This window comes from Aphis gossypii, unplaced genomic scaffold (genome assembly GCF_020184175.1).
Source record: "Aphis gossypii isolate Hap1 unplaced genomic scaffold, ASM2018417v2 Contig00409, whole genome shotgun sequence".
NCBI classification, from domain to species: domain Eukaryota; kingdom Metazoa; phylum Arthropoda; class Insecta; order Hemiptera; family Aphididae; genus Aphis; species Aphis gossypii.
Genome location: NW_026083096.1, coordinates 31,855 through 54,537, shown reverse-complemented (window position 1 = coordinate 54,537; position 22,683 = coordinate 31,855). Strand labels below are relative to the sequence as shown.

Genomic DNA, 22,683 nt, shown 5'->3' with positions numbered 1-22,683 from the left:
TCCTTTTACGCTTTTGGCAATGTCCGGCAAATGAATATGTGCTATTTAGGTTAAATTAAAAAAATTAAAAAAGAATATTTACCTGAATATATTATTATTGCTTTAATTTTTTTTTACATTTTTAACATATTCTTAAATAGTTTTTCCTCTTTCACTTTAAGACCTAATATAATCTAGAGTCATGTTAAATGTATTTTTTTGTATTTTTGCGTTATCTATACAAATAGCACTAGACTACACCGTCTATCATAGTCAACTGAAACACAATGCACTCCTGTATGTAGTACAGACTATAGAGGCAACATATTATTTTTATTCCAGATAAATAACTAAATAAAATAATAATATAAATAAAATTTATTATCATAACATACTATAATCGTATAGATATTGTGCAATACCTAATAAAGCTGGATGTAAATAAATACATGCTATTATTCAACTTAATAGCAAAACCTATAATAATAATTATTGTAAATTTATAGGTTCATACATAGGTAACTTTCTTAAAGTAATATTTTTGTTTCGCGACGAAAATATACTTCGACCTATTTACCAAGCGATCATAAGCGATCGTAAGCGACGTAAGATCATTAAACATTACAAGGTACGAGGATCTCCTACCCCATGTGATGTCTCCATCTTACAGTTTACACGCATGTAAGATCAAAACATACTTTAAAATCATAATATAAATGGAAATCTACGTGCGATTCTAGATAATAGTTTTACCTTTAAATTTTATAATAGGTCAATTTACTCTAATGTCAAAACTAACGGCATTCTATTGAAACTAGTGAACAAAAATTTGCTATGTTATACGTAAACAATACATACGGGCAAAGCGTCATTTAATAAATCAAACAAAATTATTTTAACTTATTAAACTATATAACTTATTTTAGATTCTGAACTCTCTTAAGATAAACATTTTTCAAAAATTTTCAAAAAAAAGTGACGGAAAACGGGAATTTTTAAGCAAAATAAGTTTTTGACCAAATCAATTTTTTTATATCGTTGTAACTCTATAATAATGAACCACTGTAAATACTTGAAATGTTGAATAATAGTATTAATATTAGTATTTATTAATGTTAGTCTATATAAAGTTAAATTTCTAAAATATTTTGACTTTTTTGAACTATTCATAGACAACTGAAATTTTCAATTTTCCTCATTTTTTAATTTTTTTTTGAAGTGTCGATTTAAAAAAATTTGGATCACCAAAAACTTGACAATTTAATGCAAGGTTTCTTATGAGCTTTTCTTATTGTATTTAAAAAAAAATCAAAAATCGTTAATCACAATTTTCTTTTATAAGCGTTTATAGTTCAAATTTTTATGAAATTTGTCAAAATCGCGAAAATTTGCAAGTAATTTTGTAGTTAAAAATCATAAAATCTTTTTTATTTATATCTTATGTTAAAAATTCAACATTAAGTTTTCTATAAGTTTTCCTTCAAATAACTTTAGAGAGAACTCGAATCATCATTATAGGAAAAATGTTATGTGCGTATGAATTTTACATTTTTATGAAATTGCGTAGCGATAACGATTTATCCTCAAACGATTTTAAATATTTGTTATTTTTTAAAAAGTATTAGTCATAGATACTTGAAGATTTCACCAGTTTTTAGGTTGGTACATTGATTAAATATACATAGATAGGCCACGCTATGTGATTTATTGGCATCGATTTTTGAATGGATTTGGATCTGAAATATTTTAGTTCTGGATTTCTGCCACCAGGTGGTGATTTGATTTTAGATTTTAACTCGTTGCAACTATGATCACTCGATCAATGGTTCGAATTTTACAATGGGTATGATAAAATGATAAATTGATAAGCGAAAATATAATTCTATAAAATTATATTTGCATTATTGACAAATGTCAAATATCAATCATATCGATTTATGAATTTTATGCGTCTGTTGGGTATTAAATTTAATATTAATTTTGTAATAACAATAACTAAACCTGGGAGGCTGGGAATAAGTATTAACACAACATCAAAATGTCTCGTGGAAACAAATGTGTTTATTATTTATGTGGGAAGAATCCAAGACATAATTCAAACTTAAGTTTATTTGGATTTCCAAAAGATTTAGAAAGATCGAGACAATGGATTACAAATTCTGGTAAATACGTGATACCAATTATTTTGTTGCAAAACATTGTTAAACAAATTTTAATTAAATTACAAATTATAATATTTAATATTATAATATATCTACTGTATGCCAGTATATGTTATTTTCTATGAGTATGTATAGACGATCTAATATCTATATCAGTAAAATTTCATTGATATTTAACTTTGAGAGTGGTTTCTGGTAGAAAATTGGGTGTAGTTGGTTAACATTAATCAAATTTAAAATATTTTTTAAAACTATTAGTAAAAACAAAGGTAATTATCACTGCTGTACAGTGTACAGCATTGAATGGACCACTACAATGGATGTGTTAAGCAAGGGCGTATTTCTGGGGGGGGGGGGGGGGCGATGGGGCGATCGCCCTCCCCAGAGCCTCTGTTTTTATTTCTATTTAATAGTACCTACTTTAATATTTTCGTAATTATATGTAATTATGATACAATAAGTGTACACCGAATAAAGTAAAATAATTAAACATTTTAGAATAGCGCTCTTAGTTGTTTAAATAGGTTAACATATACATTTTTGTATTTTTGGTTTTTTTTTAAAATTGTATCAATAAGTCGCCCCCCCCCCTTGAAAATAGAGCCAGAGACGCTCTTGGTGTTAAGTTTGATTTAATTGATATATTATTGTATCATTGATCATATATAAAATTTTGTTTATTTTATTATATATATAATTTATTAATGATTGTATACAAAAAACAATTCTGAGCCAAAATATTTTTTTATTTTATTTTATTTATATTTGCCTTGCTCAGAATCTAAAATGAATATATCTATATCAATTTATTTTGTTTTTATTTTACCAAATTATATTAAACCAAATATAATTTATATGAATAATTAAAATTATTATTCATTATTATTCAATCCAAAGAAATGTATTGTTTGAATTTCATAATATTTAATATTATAATTTCTATGACTGTTACAATATATAGGAAACTCAGATCTTATACATTTAGAAATTGAAGATTTAAGGAAAAAAAAGATTTGTTCTGATCACTTTTTATCTGACGATTATTCAAATTTCTCAAAAAAAATTTTAAAGCGAACTGCTGTACCAGTGCCATTTCATGTACGCTCGCCAAAAAAACAATACACTTATAAACCTCATGAGAACATGTGCAATTTAGATCCATCTTCTTCAAATTATGAATCAATTCCAGTGTCTCCTTCATTATTTAAAACAACTCCAGTTAAACAAAAATATTTTTCTACAAACTCTTCACTTATTGATAATTCTGATTCAAGTTGTCTTGACTTTAAATCACCAAAATCTATTCATTTTCAAACACCAACAAAAACTAATTTAACAATAGGATCAAATGACCACACACCAATTTTAACTCCAAAAACTCGATCATGGTTAGATAGTACACTTACTATGCCAGAATCTTCATCTAATTTTGAAAAACAAATTCAGAAACTAACAGAAACTACAAAAAAACAATTAAATGACTTACAAAAAATGAAAAAAAAACTGGAATTTAAACAAAAAGTGATAGCAAATAAACGTTCAACCATAGCAAAACTTAAAAAAAATCTCAAAAATTCAAGACATTTATTTAAAAACAAAAATATTTTTAATTCTTCAAGTTTTCCATCAACAGATTCTCAAACTCTAGTTAAAATGCAAATCCGTCAAAACATTAGCAAAAAACCATGGACAAACCTAGAAAAAGATTTTTCCCTTAGACTTTATTACAAGTCTCCATCAGCTTATAAATTTCTCAGATCAACAAAAATAAATTTACCTGGTTTAGCAACTATTAAACGTTGGGTTGGTGCTTCTAAGTTTAAGCCAGGTTTTAATTCTAATTTATATCAACAAATAAAAATGAAAGTTAGCTCAATGACATATGAAGAAACATTTTGTACCTTAATATTTGATGAAATGAAAATAAAACGATTTTTAGAATATTCAAAAGTTTTAGATATTGTAGAAGGTTTTGAAGATTTAGGAACATTTGGGAGGACTTCAGCCATGGCTAGTCAAGCCATGGTATTTATGATAAGAGGTATTTATTCATCATGGAAATTACCAGTATCATATTTTTTATCTTCTACGTCAATGAAAGCCACAACTCTATCAGAAATAATTTTAGAACAGATTAATCAGTTGATAAATTGTAAGCTCCAGGTGAAAGCTATTATATGTGATCAAGGACCTAACAATAGATCTGCTTTAACCAAACTTGGTTTTACTAAGGACAAACCCTGGATTGATGTAAATGGAAATAAAATATTTTCAGTTTATGACGTTCCACATCTTATAAAAAATATAAGAAATAATTTTTTAACCAGTGATTTAATATTTAAAAATAATAGAGTTTCTTTTCAAGATATAAAAAAAACATATATGATTGATAAACGTAGTTCAACTTCTCGCTCTCTTTTAAAAATTACTGACTCTCATATTAATCCTTGCCCTTTTAAAAAAATGTCTTGTAAACTTGCTTTACAAATATTTAGTAACTCAATGTATGCCACTATGCGTACTTGTATTATGACTCAAGAGTTAAAATCACCAACTGCTGCCCATACTGCTGAGTTTGTAAAAGAAATAAATAACTTATTTGATTGTTTGAATAGTCAATCTCTTTATTGTTCAAATCCTTATAAATGTGCTATTTCTGAAGAAAGACAATTAATACGTTTGCAGTTAGAAGAAGCTAAACAATGGTGTTCACAATTAAAAAAATGTAAAGGACATGGTCGGCCATATACTTTTGATGGTTTAGAGACTTAGAGTGGACAATAAATGCAATATTGGGCGTGTATGAAGAACAAAAGAAAATAGGTTTTCATTATTTGCTAACTGCAGGTGACATCAAGATGCGATTGAAAACACATTTTCAGTTTTTCAGCAAAAAGGTGGATATTCTAACAATCCAACTACAAGGACTTTTAGAATAACTTTTAAAATGATGACAAAAATGCATTTGATGAAACCTTCAATAGCTTCAAACTGTGAAGCCGATAGTGACCATAATATCTTAATAGTTGATTCACATACAAATGTATGGGAAAATAATGATAATAACGATGACTCAATGAATAGTTGTTCATCTTTATCTTTTTCATTTGATGATGATGAATCTATTGAAACTCCTGTAGTATCTCTTTCTAAGTGTTCTGATAGATATTTCAGTGGATATTTGGGTAAAAAATGCATTGAAAAGTTCAATTGTAAAAAATGTCAACAATTTATGCTAACAGCTACACCAATTAATTTTAGTGATGAAGAGTATTTAATTTTTTGTAGAGCATATGGATCAAAATCAGGTCACTTTGCCTTGAATGTACCTACAGATAATTTTACAAATTACATTTCACTATGTCAAAAATTACTGTCAAAAATTGTTTTAAAAAAACCGTATAAACTACAAATTGGATTAAGTATTAAAAAATCAATAATTAAAAATATATGGCCTAATTTTGATATTGATTTAGAATGTATCACTCACATAGAATTTGTTACAATGCATCTTATCCAATGTAAATTACTAAGAGATTTTAACTGAAAATCTAGAAATATGAAAGTTCAAACGTTATCTAAGTTGAAAATATTAAAAAATGTTTGATCCAATTTATAAAATGTATACCAAACAATGTATTTTTTTTAAATTGTATTTTGTTTTACTTAACCTATAACTATAAATTTTAAATTTTAATATTTTATATTATTATTAGTAATTATAATTAACCTGTTTTGAATTCTTTAAGTCTGGGTTTTTTTTATTGATTTTTTTCTGACTGCACAAACTATATTTCCCCCCACTTTTCTGGTCTTTAATAAGGAATTAAATATATAATAAATATATCATGAAACAACAAGGTAACAATTTTCACTACACAAACACACAATTACTTTTCAGTTTTCTCACTACACAAAATGTGTCCTACTAATTCACGACACACTAAAAACTGTATGAAATATCAAATGAAAAATATAAATAAATAAGTAATAATATTATGCTATACGAATATGATTTTACATTATTTCTTATCTCAAATTTCCAAGAATGAACAGCAGACGACGACGATTTAGTATTTACGGCGTTACTGTTTATTTTTAGTATTTTATTCCCATCATAATAATTTAATTTGTAATCGTGACACTATACGCTCTCTATTGACATGTTGCGTTATTAATTAACTACTTTCCATTATGCCAATTGACGTGGGCTATCTATGTACATTTAATCAATGGTTGGTATTTTCTTTACAGGGTATAATTTTCAAAATATTTTGCTTATTTTAAGGCATTTGAAGTATTCGTGTTTGTTTAATTTTTTTTTTTTTATAAATATCGATACGATTTTTTTGGCTAATTCAAAATATTTGAAAATAGAATACAAAGTTACTCAAAAGTTATTCTTAAAGTGATTCAAAAATTATAAGAATACATAGACAAATTTTTTTTTAATTGGCTTTTTAAGTTCAAATATTGACAAAAATTCGACAAAATCATGATTATTTGCAAATTATTTTGTGGGTATGAATCATAAAAATTTTTATATCAGTAGCTAAGAGTTGCAAATTGAATACAAAATTTTTCATAAATCAGGCAAACAATCATTAGAAAAGGACTTAAACTTTGGTTTATTCAGGCCGTTAAAACATAAACCTCCTTTTTCATCAACCACTGGAAATATATCCTAGGCTGACAAATTATCTCCATTCGGAATCGTTTTTAGTATAATGTAATGATATCTATCATTGGATTCAAATTTAACACTGCTATTATAGTTATATTATTGTGGTCCACACGGCATCTAATGTACAGCAAAACGGTTCCCACTTTTTTTCATTTAAAAATGTTAACTCAAGTTGAAATAATGGTAATTTACATTTTTACATTGTGTCAATTGTAATTAAAATATTCTAACAATGAAATACTGCATCACCATATTTGTTCGATCTTTTTGACTGTCGAGTTGCCGCCGTCGGATGTCGCGCTATGTACTATGGTCATGTTCGCTACGCGCCGTCAGCCGCAATGCTATGTTGGCTAGACTGTCGTTAACAGCGTTTTGTCGCTGGCGAACCGGTGCGTTCGTTGTGCTTTCTGTTCGGTTCCGTCCGTGAAAGTGTACGCGTTTCCTCGTCCGTACCATCTGTACGCAAAACCACGTTTTTTTTTGTGCCGTTTAAGCTTGATTATTTGCGTTGCTTTGGTATCGTTAGCGCTCCGTTGCTCTACGTGTAATTACTGTTGCTGTACAGTCCGTTCTCCGTTGATTCACGAGTTCTTTGGTTGTTGTTGTCAACGCATTGCGCTACGCTCAGGTGCACACACGTGAACCACGTGTCAACTCGCTGCTCCGCTACGCATTCGCTTGTTCGTGTACGTGTCGCTCCACACCAGTGTCCAGTACGACAAAAGGCTTTTCCGAACGATCGCTTGCTCGCGATATCCCACAGCTCAGCCGTTCATCACCACCTCAATACCCACAGTCACAGTTGCAGTGGTACAGGCCAGACGGTGATCCCAGCCCCTCCCCTTGTACCTTGTATTAATGATTTTATAATATTGTTATCCCTTTTATTATTATTTGTATTTTATTGCTCTTCTTGTTATTTTATTATTATATTGTGCTCTGCATTATAAGCAAATTGTTAGTCACTTAAATTTTCCCACTCACGAAGGTCCGGAGGACTTAGCGTCCAACGTACGTCTTAGTAAGGCCCGTTGTTGTAAACAATGTTAAATGTTGACTTTTTCAATTTGTTTTTTCAATGATAACTATAATATTGTACTTACTTCAATGGATAAGACCGGTTTTTCGATTGCTTTAAGTATATTACTTAATTTGTCTCCTTGTTCAGAACTTATGGTGAAAAGTACTAAGAACTTGTACATAGAAATGTGTTTTCTATACAAAATATCGTCGTCTAACTCCGTCCATAACTTCTCATTATTTAACCATCTCCTTAATTTATGCAATATTTGAATTTTGTCCTTCGTGATATTGTTCTCCTGAGAATGATATAATAAGGTAAACAATTTAATTAAAAAATAAACGTAATGTGATTATCATATAGTATTTTAAAAATTGTAGGTATATTTCTAATGATTAGTTTTTACTTAACTTTAGAATTTAGATCAAACTAATAAATTAATAACCTATAAATTTATTAAAAAAAATATATGGCCGTCATAAATTCAATCATAATTCATCAAGCTTAAATCACTTAGTGTATCTAGGTATCTATAATAGGTACCAGTATTTTTAAGAATTATCTAGTTCTGTAATTAATTATGTCTTATAAATAAAGTTTCGTAAAACTGATTTCTATGAAGTTTTAGTTCTACACTAGTTCTAACTGAGACTTATTGAGTTGTATACAACAAGTTTAATCTTTGTCGCATATTATACTTATCAACTAATAGGTATTTGCTTTATTACTTTATATAATTTTTTTTTGTACATTTTATCAAATTATAACAATTATTTCAATAAGTTATATTACTTGATCAGTTATAAGTAATTTTACTTATTTTTCATATTATTAAGAAATATAACACCTATTGTTTGTGTAGTATAACTTGGTATTTTATTTCAAGACCATACTGTTGATTTTTTTCTTCGAATTAAAGGTTGAAGATAAAAGAAATTTTAAAAATTTAAGTTATATGGGATTTGAAACCATTTTTAATCATTTTGTAGTTGAAATTTGTTTTTGTAGTTGGATTAAATTAATTAGATTAAAAAATATTTATCAATATTATGTTATTAAACATCATAGTTATCATGACTGATGACTAGAAACTCATCTACCATTTTCGGTAAATATTTATTTTTTAAAGTACAAAAAAACACCGGGCACAATATTTTACACCCAATGAAAACTGTTAACTAACTGAACTCTCAGACGTGATAATCGACTTATTCATTTTTATTTAGTAACCGATTTATAGACACCCAAAACTCACTGATCAAGTGAAATGATTATCACTCGGCTAACTCAAAGAAGTATCCGCAATTGGTATATTATAATTGTGACTTTGAATAATTCGTCTGCAACTAATATAACGTAGCCTTTTGGAGATAAATATGAGCCCAGGGCCGTACCCTCTCTGCTCTCAATCAAATCTTGGCCATTTGTTAATATTTAACTGATATTTTATAAATCAAATGTACTCACATCATCTAAAAAATGTCTTCGAAACAATAATACTGCTGAACTGGGAAATGGTTTAGCGTAATCAATTTGAACAAATTTTATTTCTTCTTCTCGTACTGCCATCCTTACATTACCAGTATCTCCAAAATTGTTTCCTTCAGTAGTCATTATATCTAATTTCAATGTTAGTAATAGTAAATTCCATATATCTACATGTTTTTTTTGTGTTTTATAATCATTAGAATATAATTTTTCTCTTATTGAATTGAAAAAATTTAAACCTGAAAACACAAATCCCATATTTAATAAAATTACATTTATATTAAAAAAAAAAAAATAATAATAAATCGAATTCTAACACCCATTTATAATATGACTAATCTGCACAATATGCAAATCAATATGTATTCCAATAAATGAAAACAATTAAATATTAATAAAGGTAATAGTATAGTAAGGTAACATAAATCACTAACTAAATATTGCCCTAATTAATTTGTTAATAAGTGATTTTCTGATGTAGCTAGTGAACATATACTGCTGAAAAATACTACACGGTTATGCCAATCAGAGAGTATTTAGTGGTTTTATCAAAGGTCTCTGTGTTTCCAAGAAACTAGCTTTTTATATTGCGGTAGAGTCCTTCTTCAGCTATACATTGTCTCTAATTCTAAGGAAACCACATGCTTTTAACTTCATTGTAACAAATTTGTGTTAATTTTTAAGTTACCTTAGTATACAAAATATCCATTTTATCAGTAATTGAATTTATATCAAAAGTTTTCAATATCAATAATTATATCTGAATATGACATTAAATTATTGTTTGCATAAAATAAAATAATATTGTTTAAGTTTTATAGAAAAATAATGAATATCAATGATATTGATATTTAAATTATTTATAGTTTAAATATCGTTTAAATTTAATTTAGTATTTAAAATAGAGTTGTATTAAAAAATAGCTCCCAATGCTGTAAACGTGCTTCATAGGAAACCACCAAGTGTACTGATTCCCTTACTCGATATCCCGCATTAGCTGAACTCATTGCGGCATTCAATGCCGGCCTGTCAACCATTTGCGATGAAACTTCTTATCGTTGTCATCGATATGTGCGAAGTTCATGCAGTGATCTAATTTTAGATGCTACAAAGTTTCACCAGTTGAAATTCATAGAAAATTTATGAAAATTGATGAGTAAGCATGCATCAGCGTTCAACACGTCCGCTTATGGTATAACGAGTTCTCCAAAGGACGCAGAGATATCCACTATGAACAATGAAGCGAATTCCAACGAAGTTATGGCGAAAATTGAGAATTCTGCTAGAAGATCGAAGGATAACGATTCGGTAACTGGCTGCCCGGGTACCCGAGGTTAGTGAAAAATCAATCAACACGATTTTGACTGAAAGGTTAGATTAAGGTTAGGGTTAGGCTAGGTTAGGCTAAGATGGGTAGGACCAAGGACTTAATTTTGGACCTAATTTGGTTGGGATCTCGTTGAACATGACCTTTACAACCTTGATCTTGCACCTTGTGACTTCTAGTTGTTCCCAAAATTAAAGCAATACTTGAGTGGACAATGATTCTAGACGGACGAAGTGTTGCGGGAAGCGGTCACAAAATTACTCTACCAATTTATTGACAGAGGACTTCTTTGAAGTGTGTTACCATAAGTGGATTTGTCTTCAACAAATATACAGAGAAAAATCTGGCAAATATGTTGAAAAATAGCTAGGAGATAAGCCTTTCCAATGGTGTATTTTTAAATTTAAATAAAAAAAAAGTTTTATAAATGAAGGAAATGAGCGAACCTTAATTTTTTTCACAACTCTCATATATAAAATAAGATTTTAAATGTTTATTTATCAGATTTTTTGATTTCAGTGTGATATACTTAAAATGGACTTTTTATTAAAAATTCAAGACAAATTACTCATTTTATAAGTGTTCAATTGTAGAATGATATCTACATTTTCGTGAATTTAAGGAATTTTGTAAAAATATAATTTTTTATAATAATCATATAACACAGAAAATATTTTTTTTTATTTAATTTAAAATAACTAAGGGAACATCTTTGATGACAGAATTCAAAATCGAATCATTGTATCCACAACGTATTGTGTACACTGTACACACACTTCATTGTAAAATAAAAACTTTCATCGCCACGTTCAGAATTTGAGAATATAAATAACCACGATACTTAAATTGATTGCTTTTTTTTATTGACAGAAATTATTTATGTCCTCAATTATATCTTACAAAATCTACAATGAATTATCCCGAAAAACTAAAAAAAAAATTATTTTTTCTTTTAAAAATATTTTAGATTGGTTTAATCAAATTGATCAATTTAAAAATTAGAAAAAAAATAATATCCTATTTTTTATTTTATATTATCCAATTAACAATATTAATAATATATATATGTGTGTTATAATATTTACCATCAGTGACCACTTTATATGCAAATTGATAGTTCTTAGAAAAATAATATGTACTTGCAGCATTATAGTACGATTGAATTAATACCATATACTCTTTATACTCTTCTGATAAGTTTTTCTAAAAATAATTTTGTTTACCATAATTATTATATTAGTATACATTCGTAATACATACATAACTTATAAAATAAAAACATTTATTAGTTTAATTTATCATATATCCATATATAATGCTCATAATTTTTTTTTTTCATAAAACTCAGTGGGTATCTAGGTAAAATTTATTTAAACTAAACCAAATAATTTTTTTGAAGACACTCGTACATTTTATAATTAAATATTTTATTGTTACCAAGTATGTTATATTTTACTAGATAATTGTATATGTTAATTGATGTTTGTTCATTTATTTATAATTTAATGATTGGGTGTAACTTCATCATAAATTATTGTTTAAAACTCCCACAGCTAAAGTAAATACGGTGTAACGAGACCATTTTACCATTCGCACAATAGCGCGCACAACCATAGTAAACATCGCGTACGGTGCAGAAAATTGAAACTGATACGATCGACGGGTGCCGCAATCGCGCGCCAACGCGCTACCAGTCAACCGTATGCGTATTAATATGCGTGCAGTGCCCAATAACATGTGCCGGGCACCCACACTAGATAGCGTGAACGACGTTGTACCAGCAGTACTAATTGATCAAAATCCTGTTACCAGTAATCTGATGGTACATATACATTAAGCGTCACCTTAATCATGTACTACCATAATATTACAGCGTGCTCCGCGAAAACTATACCAACAGATACCACCAAAAACCGCAATTGCCATCGATCATTATTACTACGCGGAGAATGCCAGAACAGCATACAAATATACACAGCTGCAAAAATCGACAGTATCGGTTCCGATTCACTCTACCGGCGACAAACAGTTTACATGGAGTCATCTATAGTTGGTTGAAACTGGTGACGGGTCCCGGTAAAGTGAATCATCGTATTTACGCCTCGCCGCCTTCGAGACCGCCGTCCGAAGTAGTTCGACCACCGTCAAACTTACTCCTCTGATTTAGGGACTAAATTAATATTGGTCCAAACTAAATCAGACGAGTAACTACCATTTCGCCTCCGTACTGCGCCGCCTTCGAGACCGCCATAGCCGCCGTCCACAGTGCCTTCACCGGTTGCAAACGCTTAAGACGACCATAGTCATAATAGAGACAGTCATCCCGCCAGTAGCACTACCAAAGGTTCTACCATACTGTAAGTCTACCCATAAAACCCCAAATATTAAACCTTTCCTTGTTAAACGTTTTTTTATAAATATCAAATCACTTTAAGTGATATAATTTCAATGAATAAGAAAATAATCTACTAGTTAATAAATTTCGATACAATTCTTATGAACTATAAATAAGAAAAGGTGTTCATCATTTATTGTAAACAACGGTGTTGGAGATAAAAACAGTATTTGGATAGGTAACTTATTCAAATCATTTTTTTTAAGTATATTAACATTAAATAAAAACATTTTTTTGATCACTCAAAATACCTATGTTGATTTTAAATATAAATCTTAGATTTTGCAACAAAGAATAAATTTTTACGATATTGTTTCCAAACAGATTTGAATATACTACTTTATCTGAAAATTATGATATTAGTAACTTTATAGATCACATACATACTATTAATGATTTTACTAAGTTTATGATTTTTAAAAATCACTAGGTCCTCACCCCTGGAAAAGTTAGGTTACAATCATCACATTTATCAATTTATTCTTAGTTAGTTTATTCCGATGTGAAAAAGGGTCTTTTTTGGAAAAGTTGCGTCAGTTTTAGTAATGATATTCTACTAGGTAAAAACAATATCTGTTAAAAATTGGTGAATAAATTCTTAATAAAATTTGCTAATTTATTAAGGAAACATGGAGACGTAGACTTTAATTCTCAAACTCAGTATCATAAGTTGGCAATAGTTGAAGGTGAATCATCCATTTAAGTATATAAAAATTCAACATACGATATTAGAAACTAGTTGAAACTTTACGTATACAGCAAGTTTTTGAAAAATGAAAATAGAGAAAGACTTGTTCCAATAATAAAAATAGTATTTAATAGTACCTAGATAACAGAATATAGTTACCTATAAGAGGCTACCTGATTGGCAGTTCATTACTTAATATGAATTATTGCAATTGAAGAGAATTTTCGTTCATTATTAAGGTTCCGAATAGATAATGAAAATATAGTTTTGGAAAATCATTTAATGACAGCTAAAAATAATTACACTTTTAATGTTAATAAAATATCGACAAATTAATTAATAAATGATTGTGACATTGAAGTTCTTTAAATTGTATTTAATCGAATACAGAAGGCTAAATAAAACTGTATTTTATTTGATGATACAACTGATGTATGTCACATATCACAATTAGTTTATCAAATAGACATATTAAAAGACAAGCAAGATTTAATTGGTTCTGTTTATCTTCACGAGGACAATTAAAATGCAATAATACGAGTAGCAGGCATATTAACACAACAATCATTATAACCGATTCCTACACATGAAAATAAATCTATTCTCACACATTTCTACTATTTCCAATTTTTGAACCAAGTATTTCTCCTGTTTTAGTTGGTTCTGAATATTTTAAACCTAATGTACCTATTATTTTCATTATCTGTGTTAAAATCAAAAGCATTTGCACTACAAGAATTGCGGACCTCCACCCCCTCCGGAAATTTTCCTAAAGACTGTTTTCGGTCTACTAGGACAATTTCCCCCAATATATTTTTAATATAAACATATCCTACCTTTTTTTAAAAAAAAAGTTTATTATTTAATATTAAATTATTTTTTGAGCTCGCCATAAACCAAATTCACAAGCAGTTATTAAATTTTTAAGTATCAAACTTGGTACAGTTCAAAAAAAATAAAATAAAATAAATATGAACAAAGGCTAAGAAATATGTGTTAAGAAATAACAATAGAATCAAATATCAAGTTGTTTTTATAAAATTAATCGTTTTAAGTTGGAATTTTTTGCCATTTTTAAAGGTTATTCATTATTTTTTGTGTAGGCAATCTACATTTAAGTATATTTATACATAGAAATAATATATATATTCATGTGTGTTTATGTGTTAGTGACATTTATTGATTATTGTATATATTTATAATGTTCATTTTTTATTTACTTTCTTTCCCGTAATATTTTCATGTATTCTTGCAAATAAACCGTTTTTGTTGTATTTTTTGTATCGGTTTATTAATTTGTTATGAAATTTAATTCTATAAGTGTCAGTTCCAGTTTCAAGAAGTTCACTCCATAGTTGTTCAATTGCTGAAAATGAAATGCAACCCTAGTTTTATAACTAAAAAATAATTTTTAAAAAAACATGAAATTTGCTTTTGTTCTGACAACTTTAATAGGTATAATAATATGATTGCTGGTGTATACCTATTTTACGTAAGCAACACAGTTTTGTGACAAGTAGTAGAGTTTATCAAATATATCGAACACATTGCAATAAAACAAGTAAGTTTATAAATAATATTTTAAAAAAATCTTATTATTCAAATCTGGGGCCAAGCTAAACTGATTAATATAAGACCGATACAAGCTTTCCAGTCTAACCTAATGGTATATGACCATCGACGCACTACACAAGGATCTACGAATCTCAACAGTCAATGAAATAACCACTCGACACTACAAAAAGTTTCATTCAAGCCAAAACCCTTTTATTTCCCGTATGTCTTCTATAACCAACCACAGCAACCCTCCAATGTGATTAAAAATAAAATGGTCAATAGATGGGCCTTGCCTAACACAGGAGATATTATTGATAGACGGTTTTCCGCCTTCAAGACAATTAATACAACTATTAGTATTATTATAGACGAGTAGTATTCAATTTACTTGTTGTGTTTTCTGTGTGAATATTAAACATAGATTTTTAATAAAAAAAAAAAAAACAAACAAACAAACGAACTATACTTGGAATTGAAGTGAATGATTGTAATCATGATTTTTGGTATTTCGTAAAATATTTTTATTACATCATTGTTATAAATGCTCTTCTACGGGTATTTTTTACATTTAGTATATTCATTTGGTACGTGTATATTAATTAAGAATAAACTCATGTACTTCCCACTTATTCTTTTAGATATTGGATTGATTAAATTTCTTCACCCATAGTTCGTAGTCTTTAAATTATATTTAAATGGTGAACTTCATTCACAATTGGTACACATTTTCAGTTTAATTATTTATTAGCTGATCATACTATCATTATTGTAGTGTATAATGTGTATGAAAAAGTAAATATTATTATAAATGTAATAATATTATTAACGTTCATAATACATAATTACAAATAACAATAATTAGTGATTTGTTTATTTGAATGTGCATAGTTCAAAGGAGTACTTATATCTATCTGGGCATAACAACCCTCGTATACATGAATATATTAAGTTAGAAATTAGTTTTATATAAGATAACGTTACTATTAGATACACAATTAAATGTATATATTATAATTATATAATCTATATACATATAGGAGACCACCTCTATTCATTCTTCAATGCCCAGACTAAATCACTGGGTCTAGAGACTTGAAATCTTGTACAAAGGTTCTTTAAGCAATGTAGGGGCACACTAAGAAATAATTTTTCAAAATTCAACCTCTAAGGGGGTAAAAGAGGGGCTCTTAAAAGTTTGCATAGATTTTATATAGCTACATAGTATATACAGTAGCTTTAATAGAAAGTGACAATATAATGAAAAGTGTTTATAATGTATTTGGAATTGAGACCTAAACGTAATATAATGTCTAAAAATTATATTAATCACAGATCTTTATCCATTTTTATTTTTTAATTCGTATAAATTGACTGAGTAATAAGTATTTTACGATGTATAATAGACACTTTCGAACACTTTCGAATATCAATATAGATACTTCATACTTTTAATATTACAGTAAATACTAACACACGACACGAAAATGCCAAAAAATAAACTAATACACGGGGAACGCCATGTCGGGACAGCTAGTTATGTGTAATAAACAAAAACATTATTTATATTAATAGAATGTTTAATATATTATGCAATAAATAAAAATACTTACGAACAGTATCATCTAAGATCAATGATTTTCCTGTAATCAAAAACAAACACTAAATTGTCTTTAAATATATCATTTTTTTTTATAGTATTAGGATATTGTTATATATAGATTATACGTTATTTATTAGTGTATCTTCAAGGTTATAATTTCACAATATCTCTATTAGTTTAAACCTCCACACAACATAAAATTAATACCAAGTTCTTGAAATAAAAATTTTCGTCAAACTTTCATCAATGTTTTATGTGTATAATAATTATTATATTGATTAAGTATATAGGTAGTGTATAGGTATATATATTAAGTATATGTAGATAATTTATATAATATACAGCAATTTTGTTTGCATTTTTTGTAAGTACTAGATAATCTCAGAAACTAACTAAAAGATAAAACAATTTTAAAATAAATATTGTATATCAAATTGAATGTATACCTATATCAAACCACCTATGAAAATATTTCCTACCTACGCCCATGCCCGGCGGAATAGTACTAATGGACCCCCGTCCACCATAGGATCGTTCTAAGTATTAGTTATTTCGCATAACCTAACGGAATTTCGTCAAACGCGACAATTGTAAAACAAAAAACTTGTACAGTTTCGACATCCTACACTGAATGATCGTAATAAGACTAATATAAGTGGTCATATTATATTACCGTTCCAATGATAATCAGTGTGTATTTGTATCTAGTTTTTAAAAGGCAACTGACATAAAAGTATATAATTTATAAACTAGGTAATAATTAATTACTATGTATTCTTAGTAAAATACATGTTGGTAAACTTTAAAACTTTACTTGTGACAACAGGCATTAAAATATAAATATTATAGTTATTATTAGGGCTAGGATTTATATGCAATAAAAAGTTGTAAAATATGCATTTTATTTACCAAAATATGCAAAAATATGCAAAAACAAATTTTTATTATTTCTAGAGTATTATTATTTATCATAATTCAAAATTGTATTATTATTACATTAAAATATTGAATATTAGTTTATATTATATCATTATTACATGCTACTATAATGTGTTGTTTCAATAATTTTCAAATACAAACATCCAGCGATTTGAACGTAAAATAGATTTATACTGACTAAAACTCCTTTCCACATCACACGATGTTATTGGTGCATATTTTAAATAATGCGATTTATCCTGGAGTTAATCAATATCGATTTCTTAGATAGATAATATTTATACTTTATATTTACAATAATTCGACGGATAAACCAAAAATTATCGATTTTATGAAAAAAACACCATTTAAAATTAACAATAAATTATAAAAATTTGAAAATTTAAGTTAAAAAAAAGTCAAAATTCCAAAAATCTATAAATATGCAATTATATGCATTGTGTTCAAAATATGCAAAAATAAGCAAAAATAAATTGGTTCTATTTAAACGAGAATTAGCCAAATCATGGACAAATCTGACAACCATTAAATTTGGACTTAAGGAAAAAAACATGCAAATGCATATAAATCCTAGCCCTAGTTATTATATAATAATTATGTCTAACTATATACATATATAATGAGTAATAACTATACTTATTAAGTGGTCAATTATTAATATCTAATAAAACAATATTATTTTTTCTTTCATAGAACGGGTAATGAGAGTAGCATACTACTTTTATTTTACAAAAGTGTAACCTAATTATAAATTTTTTTAAATTATTGTTAAACCAGGTACCTTAATAGTAAAAAATAATAATAATAATAATAATTTAGACAAATATAATGGCATAAAGCTAATATAATTTATTACATTTTATAAAATACTGGTGAAAATGTTAAAAATATTTAGGTAATATTCATTTTTATAAACATTTCTAAAGACAATACTCGTATTAATAATTATAATTTTATTATTGTTAATAAAAATAACAATATCGTATAAATGAAGTCAAATATATTTTCAAGTCTCAAAGAATATCAGACTTAAAAATAGGTTAGGTTATTGTTTTTCTACTTAACATACTACATTAAATTGTTCGTACTTTTTTCCTATTCATACCAGTATATCACCAATGTATAAGTACCTATCTACAATTCAATTTTAATAAAATATTTTTTACAAAATATCAATGATTAAAAATTAAATTACAATAATTTAACAAATTACATATTTGTAATACATATTTGTTATATTATATATTTCACTTTTTGTTTATAAAAATTTTAAAAAAACTTATAGATAATTATCACAGCAAAATTAAAATTAAATATAAAATGTAATAAAAATTGAAATTGAAATTTTATTCTGTATGTTTTACATCTATTTCTTGCATATTTTGACTTTTTTTTAGTACATGTTTGCTTTCATATTTTTAATTTTAAAATGCATATAAATCCGGTCTTTGATAATAATGAAATTTATTTTTATAGAGTGCATGCTACAACTGTTTTTCCCCGGGACTCAATTTAACCAATCCCGTACTAGAACGCCCTTTCAAAGGGAATCGGACATTTCGGCACGGCAGTTTCGGCGCTGGAAATTTCGGCGCGTCGTTTTTTTTTTTTAATTAACTATTACTATTATGAAAAATAATCTTTATAAAATCATCAACAGTACAATCCTACCAAATATAGCTGTTATCGTATAACGTAAAAACCGATTATATATGTAAGATAAAGGTGTAGTGTTCAACGCCGACGTAACTCCTACGAGATATGGTGGTTAGCTACGACGACTCGCATCGGTATGGGGGTGAGGTGACACAGATTTCTTAATACCTATTGAATGTTAACACAATATTTGATTGTATAATAATAATGTATAATATAGAAATGAATAATAATAATGAACGTAAGTAATATTTACAGAGTTACTACCGTTAAAGACGTCTCTTTGTCGGTCAGCGAATAATAATTATAATTTTAATAATAATAATATGTCTTATGGACAATTATTATAAAACATAAAACAATAGTAACGATACCACGGCGGTGATGGCGGTGAGATTACAATATTATGACAACGTCGGCGACGGCGGCAGGTGATAGCACAATGACATCAGCTGTTGACGGCGGCGGCACAATGGTCAATGACCTCACGGCAGCGGCGGTGACACCGACGAGTAATTCTTCAAATTGTAACGGACAACCGACAACGTCCAAATCGCAATTATCCAACACGACAGGGTGTGTGCACTCGAGTGCTCAATTTAATAGGAACGATACACACAGACGACGGAGTTTACACCATCAATATCAGTATTTCCGTGAGCTGAGATTACGTCGCACACGTGGTTGTCGGAGTAAATCGCAATATGTACCAAATCCTCCGAACAGCGACCGAAACACCACGGCAATAATCACGCACAACTATTGTTGTCTCAAGTTCAACGAGATACTTGCGACTTGCGGACGTAACACCTAAACACGGCCAAACCAAAAAAAATGTTACGGCACACGCCACACACACGAGTATAAAAAGATACCTAAGGCGCACGGGCCGTTGTAGTTCGGCACCGTCGGAACGCAGACAGACAGGCGGCACGGAGACGACGTCCGAGCCGTCCAGGTCGTGGGCATGGGCGGGGAAGGAGTCCAAAGTTCGAGATTCGTCGTGTTATCGTGCGGTATCGCGCGCGCCGATGGTAAAGTCCCGATAGGAAAAGGCGGCAGTTTAAACATGTTGGTTATTAACTCACATAAAATCTAAAAATACAAAACAAATAATAATATATCATTATTTGAATATTACAATAAATTTTAAAAATACAAAATAAATAACATAACAATAAAGTTTTATATGTTTTATAATACATGATTACACGGTTAAAATATAAATTATGATACCTAATGATTTTATAATTATTTAAAAAAATGAATTAATAATACTTTAAAAATGTTAATAATATACAATTGAAATTTATTTAAAAAAAATATTATTAGCGATTCCCTTTAAATAGTCAAAAAAAATGAATTAATAATACTTTAAAAATGTTAATAATATACAATTGAAATTTATTTTAAAGAAATATTATGAGCGATTCCCTTTGAATAGTCTATACAATTTCTTATATTATATTCACTAACTATTTTATGTAATCGATAATTTAGGTCGGTATATTTTTTAAATTTTTTAGGGGTCTCCCTCTAGCGGTTAGTTGCGCCATAAAAACATCGTGACCTGTTTAAACCCTTCTTAGGCAATTTATACATGTCCAATTTGTTGGGCCACACACTCCTATTTCAATATTCAACTTCCTATTTGCTGCCTCGGCATGATTATTTGTTCTATTTTCTGAATTTAAGACTTTATCATATAAATTACAAATTTCTGGAGGGAAACGCGCATTTCTTCTTCCCCGACCATTACGGTTAATTCGACCTATATAATTATCTTCGAACCATTCTAATAAATAATTTAATTTTCATCAAGATTTTGAGCTAATAAATCAACTGCAAAATCAAGATTTTCTATTTTTACAAATGCTAATGAAATTATCGTTTTAACTGATATAGAAAAATCAGCATCATTGTTATATCGAGTTGTGAGATTTAATGCACCAACTTGCTTTTTAAAATTGTTCGACAAATGAAATAAACACCCATATATTTTAACATTGGTAAATGCTTTTTTTATTGATTTATAGCCGGTCTTAAATTTTTCAACATTAAAAACATATGTTACTGATTGTTTATCGGGGAGTAAAATATAAACCATAGGCAGTATACCATGTAAATATTCAGCTAATATTACATATACTTGACTGAATAATGAAGGTGCAACTTTAAATGTACCATCCATGTACCAAACGCTCGAATTTTCCAAAATATCAAGGCTCTTAGATCGAGCAAAATTAATATTCTGTTAGAACCTGGACCACTATCACTTGTAACGAAATGACTTTTACACGTGATTTTCTTTAAATTGTCATTTACATATACTTTATTTAAACACAAAACAATAGTTGTAACAGTTAATAGAAGATTACAATATTTTCTTTTAATGTGTTTTTTCTCTTCGAGCATATAATAAAAAGAACATAAAACATATATGTGATACAATAACATAGATATAGAATAGTGTATGTCTGACTCACGGTGTCCAAGGGGTGTGATCAGCTGGCGGGGAATGGTTGGTCTGGATGATATTGTGTAGGTATACTACTACGGTACTGCCGTAGTCCGTACACAATACCACCAGAGGGACGTGGAAAGGAAAACACGTCTATCTCTGTATAGGTATACTGCTACGGTACTGCCGTAGTCCGTATACAAAGATAGACGGTCGGAAGTCGGGGTTATCGGCAGCGTTGGTGACTGGATTGCTGTTGCGCTTGGTCCTAGTCGGCGGTGTCGGCGGTCGGATCGCTGTTGGGCTTGGTCGGCGTTGTCGACGGTCGGATCGCTGTTGATTAGTAGTTATAGTACTTCGGAGACCACGATACAGGGCGTTAATACAGACAAGCTGTATTCCTCTGTACCATCTCCGTCATACTATAACTAGCTAATCGGAAAGGAGAATAACTTGCTTTTTGACCATCGACGGGTCGTATTTATGCCTAGTCACGTGCTTCTCGGGCAGCAGTTGTTCCGGAATCCACTACGACGTTTTGTCGTGTTCCGTTCATTTATCCGTAGTTTCTGCTACCGTGTATATGCACTAAGCATTTGTTAATCGACTCCGATGATGTTCCTAATAATTATTGGCCGGCGGACGACCTTTAAATATGGTAAAACGTCCGTCCACGCCAGTTAAGTAAAAGTGTGAGCGCAATAGCGCTATCTGTTGCGCGCG

General features: G+C 28.8%; 1 protein-coding gene across 1 annotated transcript in view; it reads right to left on the bottom strand.

The window, feature by feature from the left end:
- LOC126554047 (uncharacterized) overlaps nucleotides 1-22,683 on the bottom strand; it is a 49,170-nt gene that overhangs the window by 19,510 nt on the left and 6,977 nt on the right. Inside the window, exons 3-7 of the mRNA XM_050209161.1 lie at nucleotides 16,915-16,944; nucleotides 14,968-15,113; nucleotides 11,750-11,867; nucleotides 9,317-9,576; nucleotides 7,932-8,147 (exon numbers count right to left, since the gene is read on the bottom strand). Coding sequence (XP_050065118.1) covers nucleotides 7,932-8,147; nucleotides 9,317-9,576; nucleotides 11,750-11,867; nucleotides 14,968-15,113; nucleotides 16,915-16,944 — 770 coding nt within the window. The remainder of the gene's footprint in view (nucleotides 1-7,931; nucleotides 8,148-9,316; nucleotides 9,577-11,749; nucleotides 11,868-14,967; nucleotides 15,114-16,914; nucleotides 16,945-22,683) is intronic.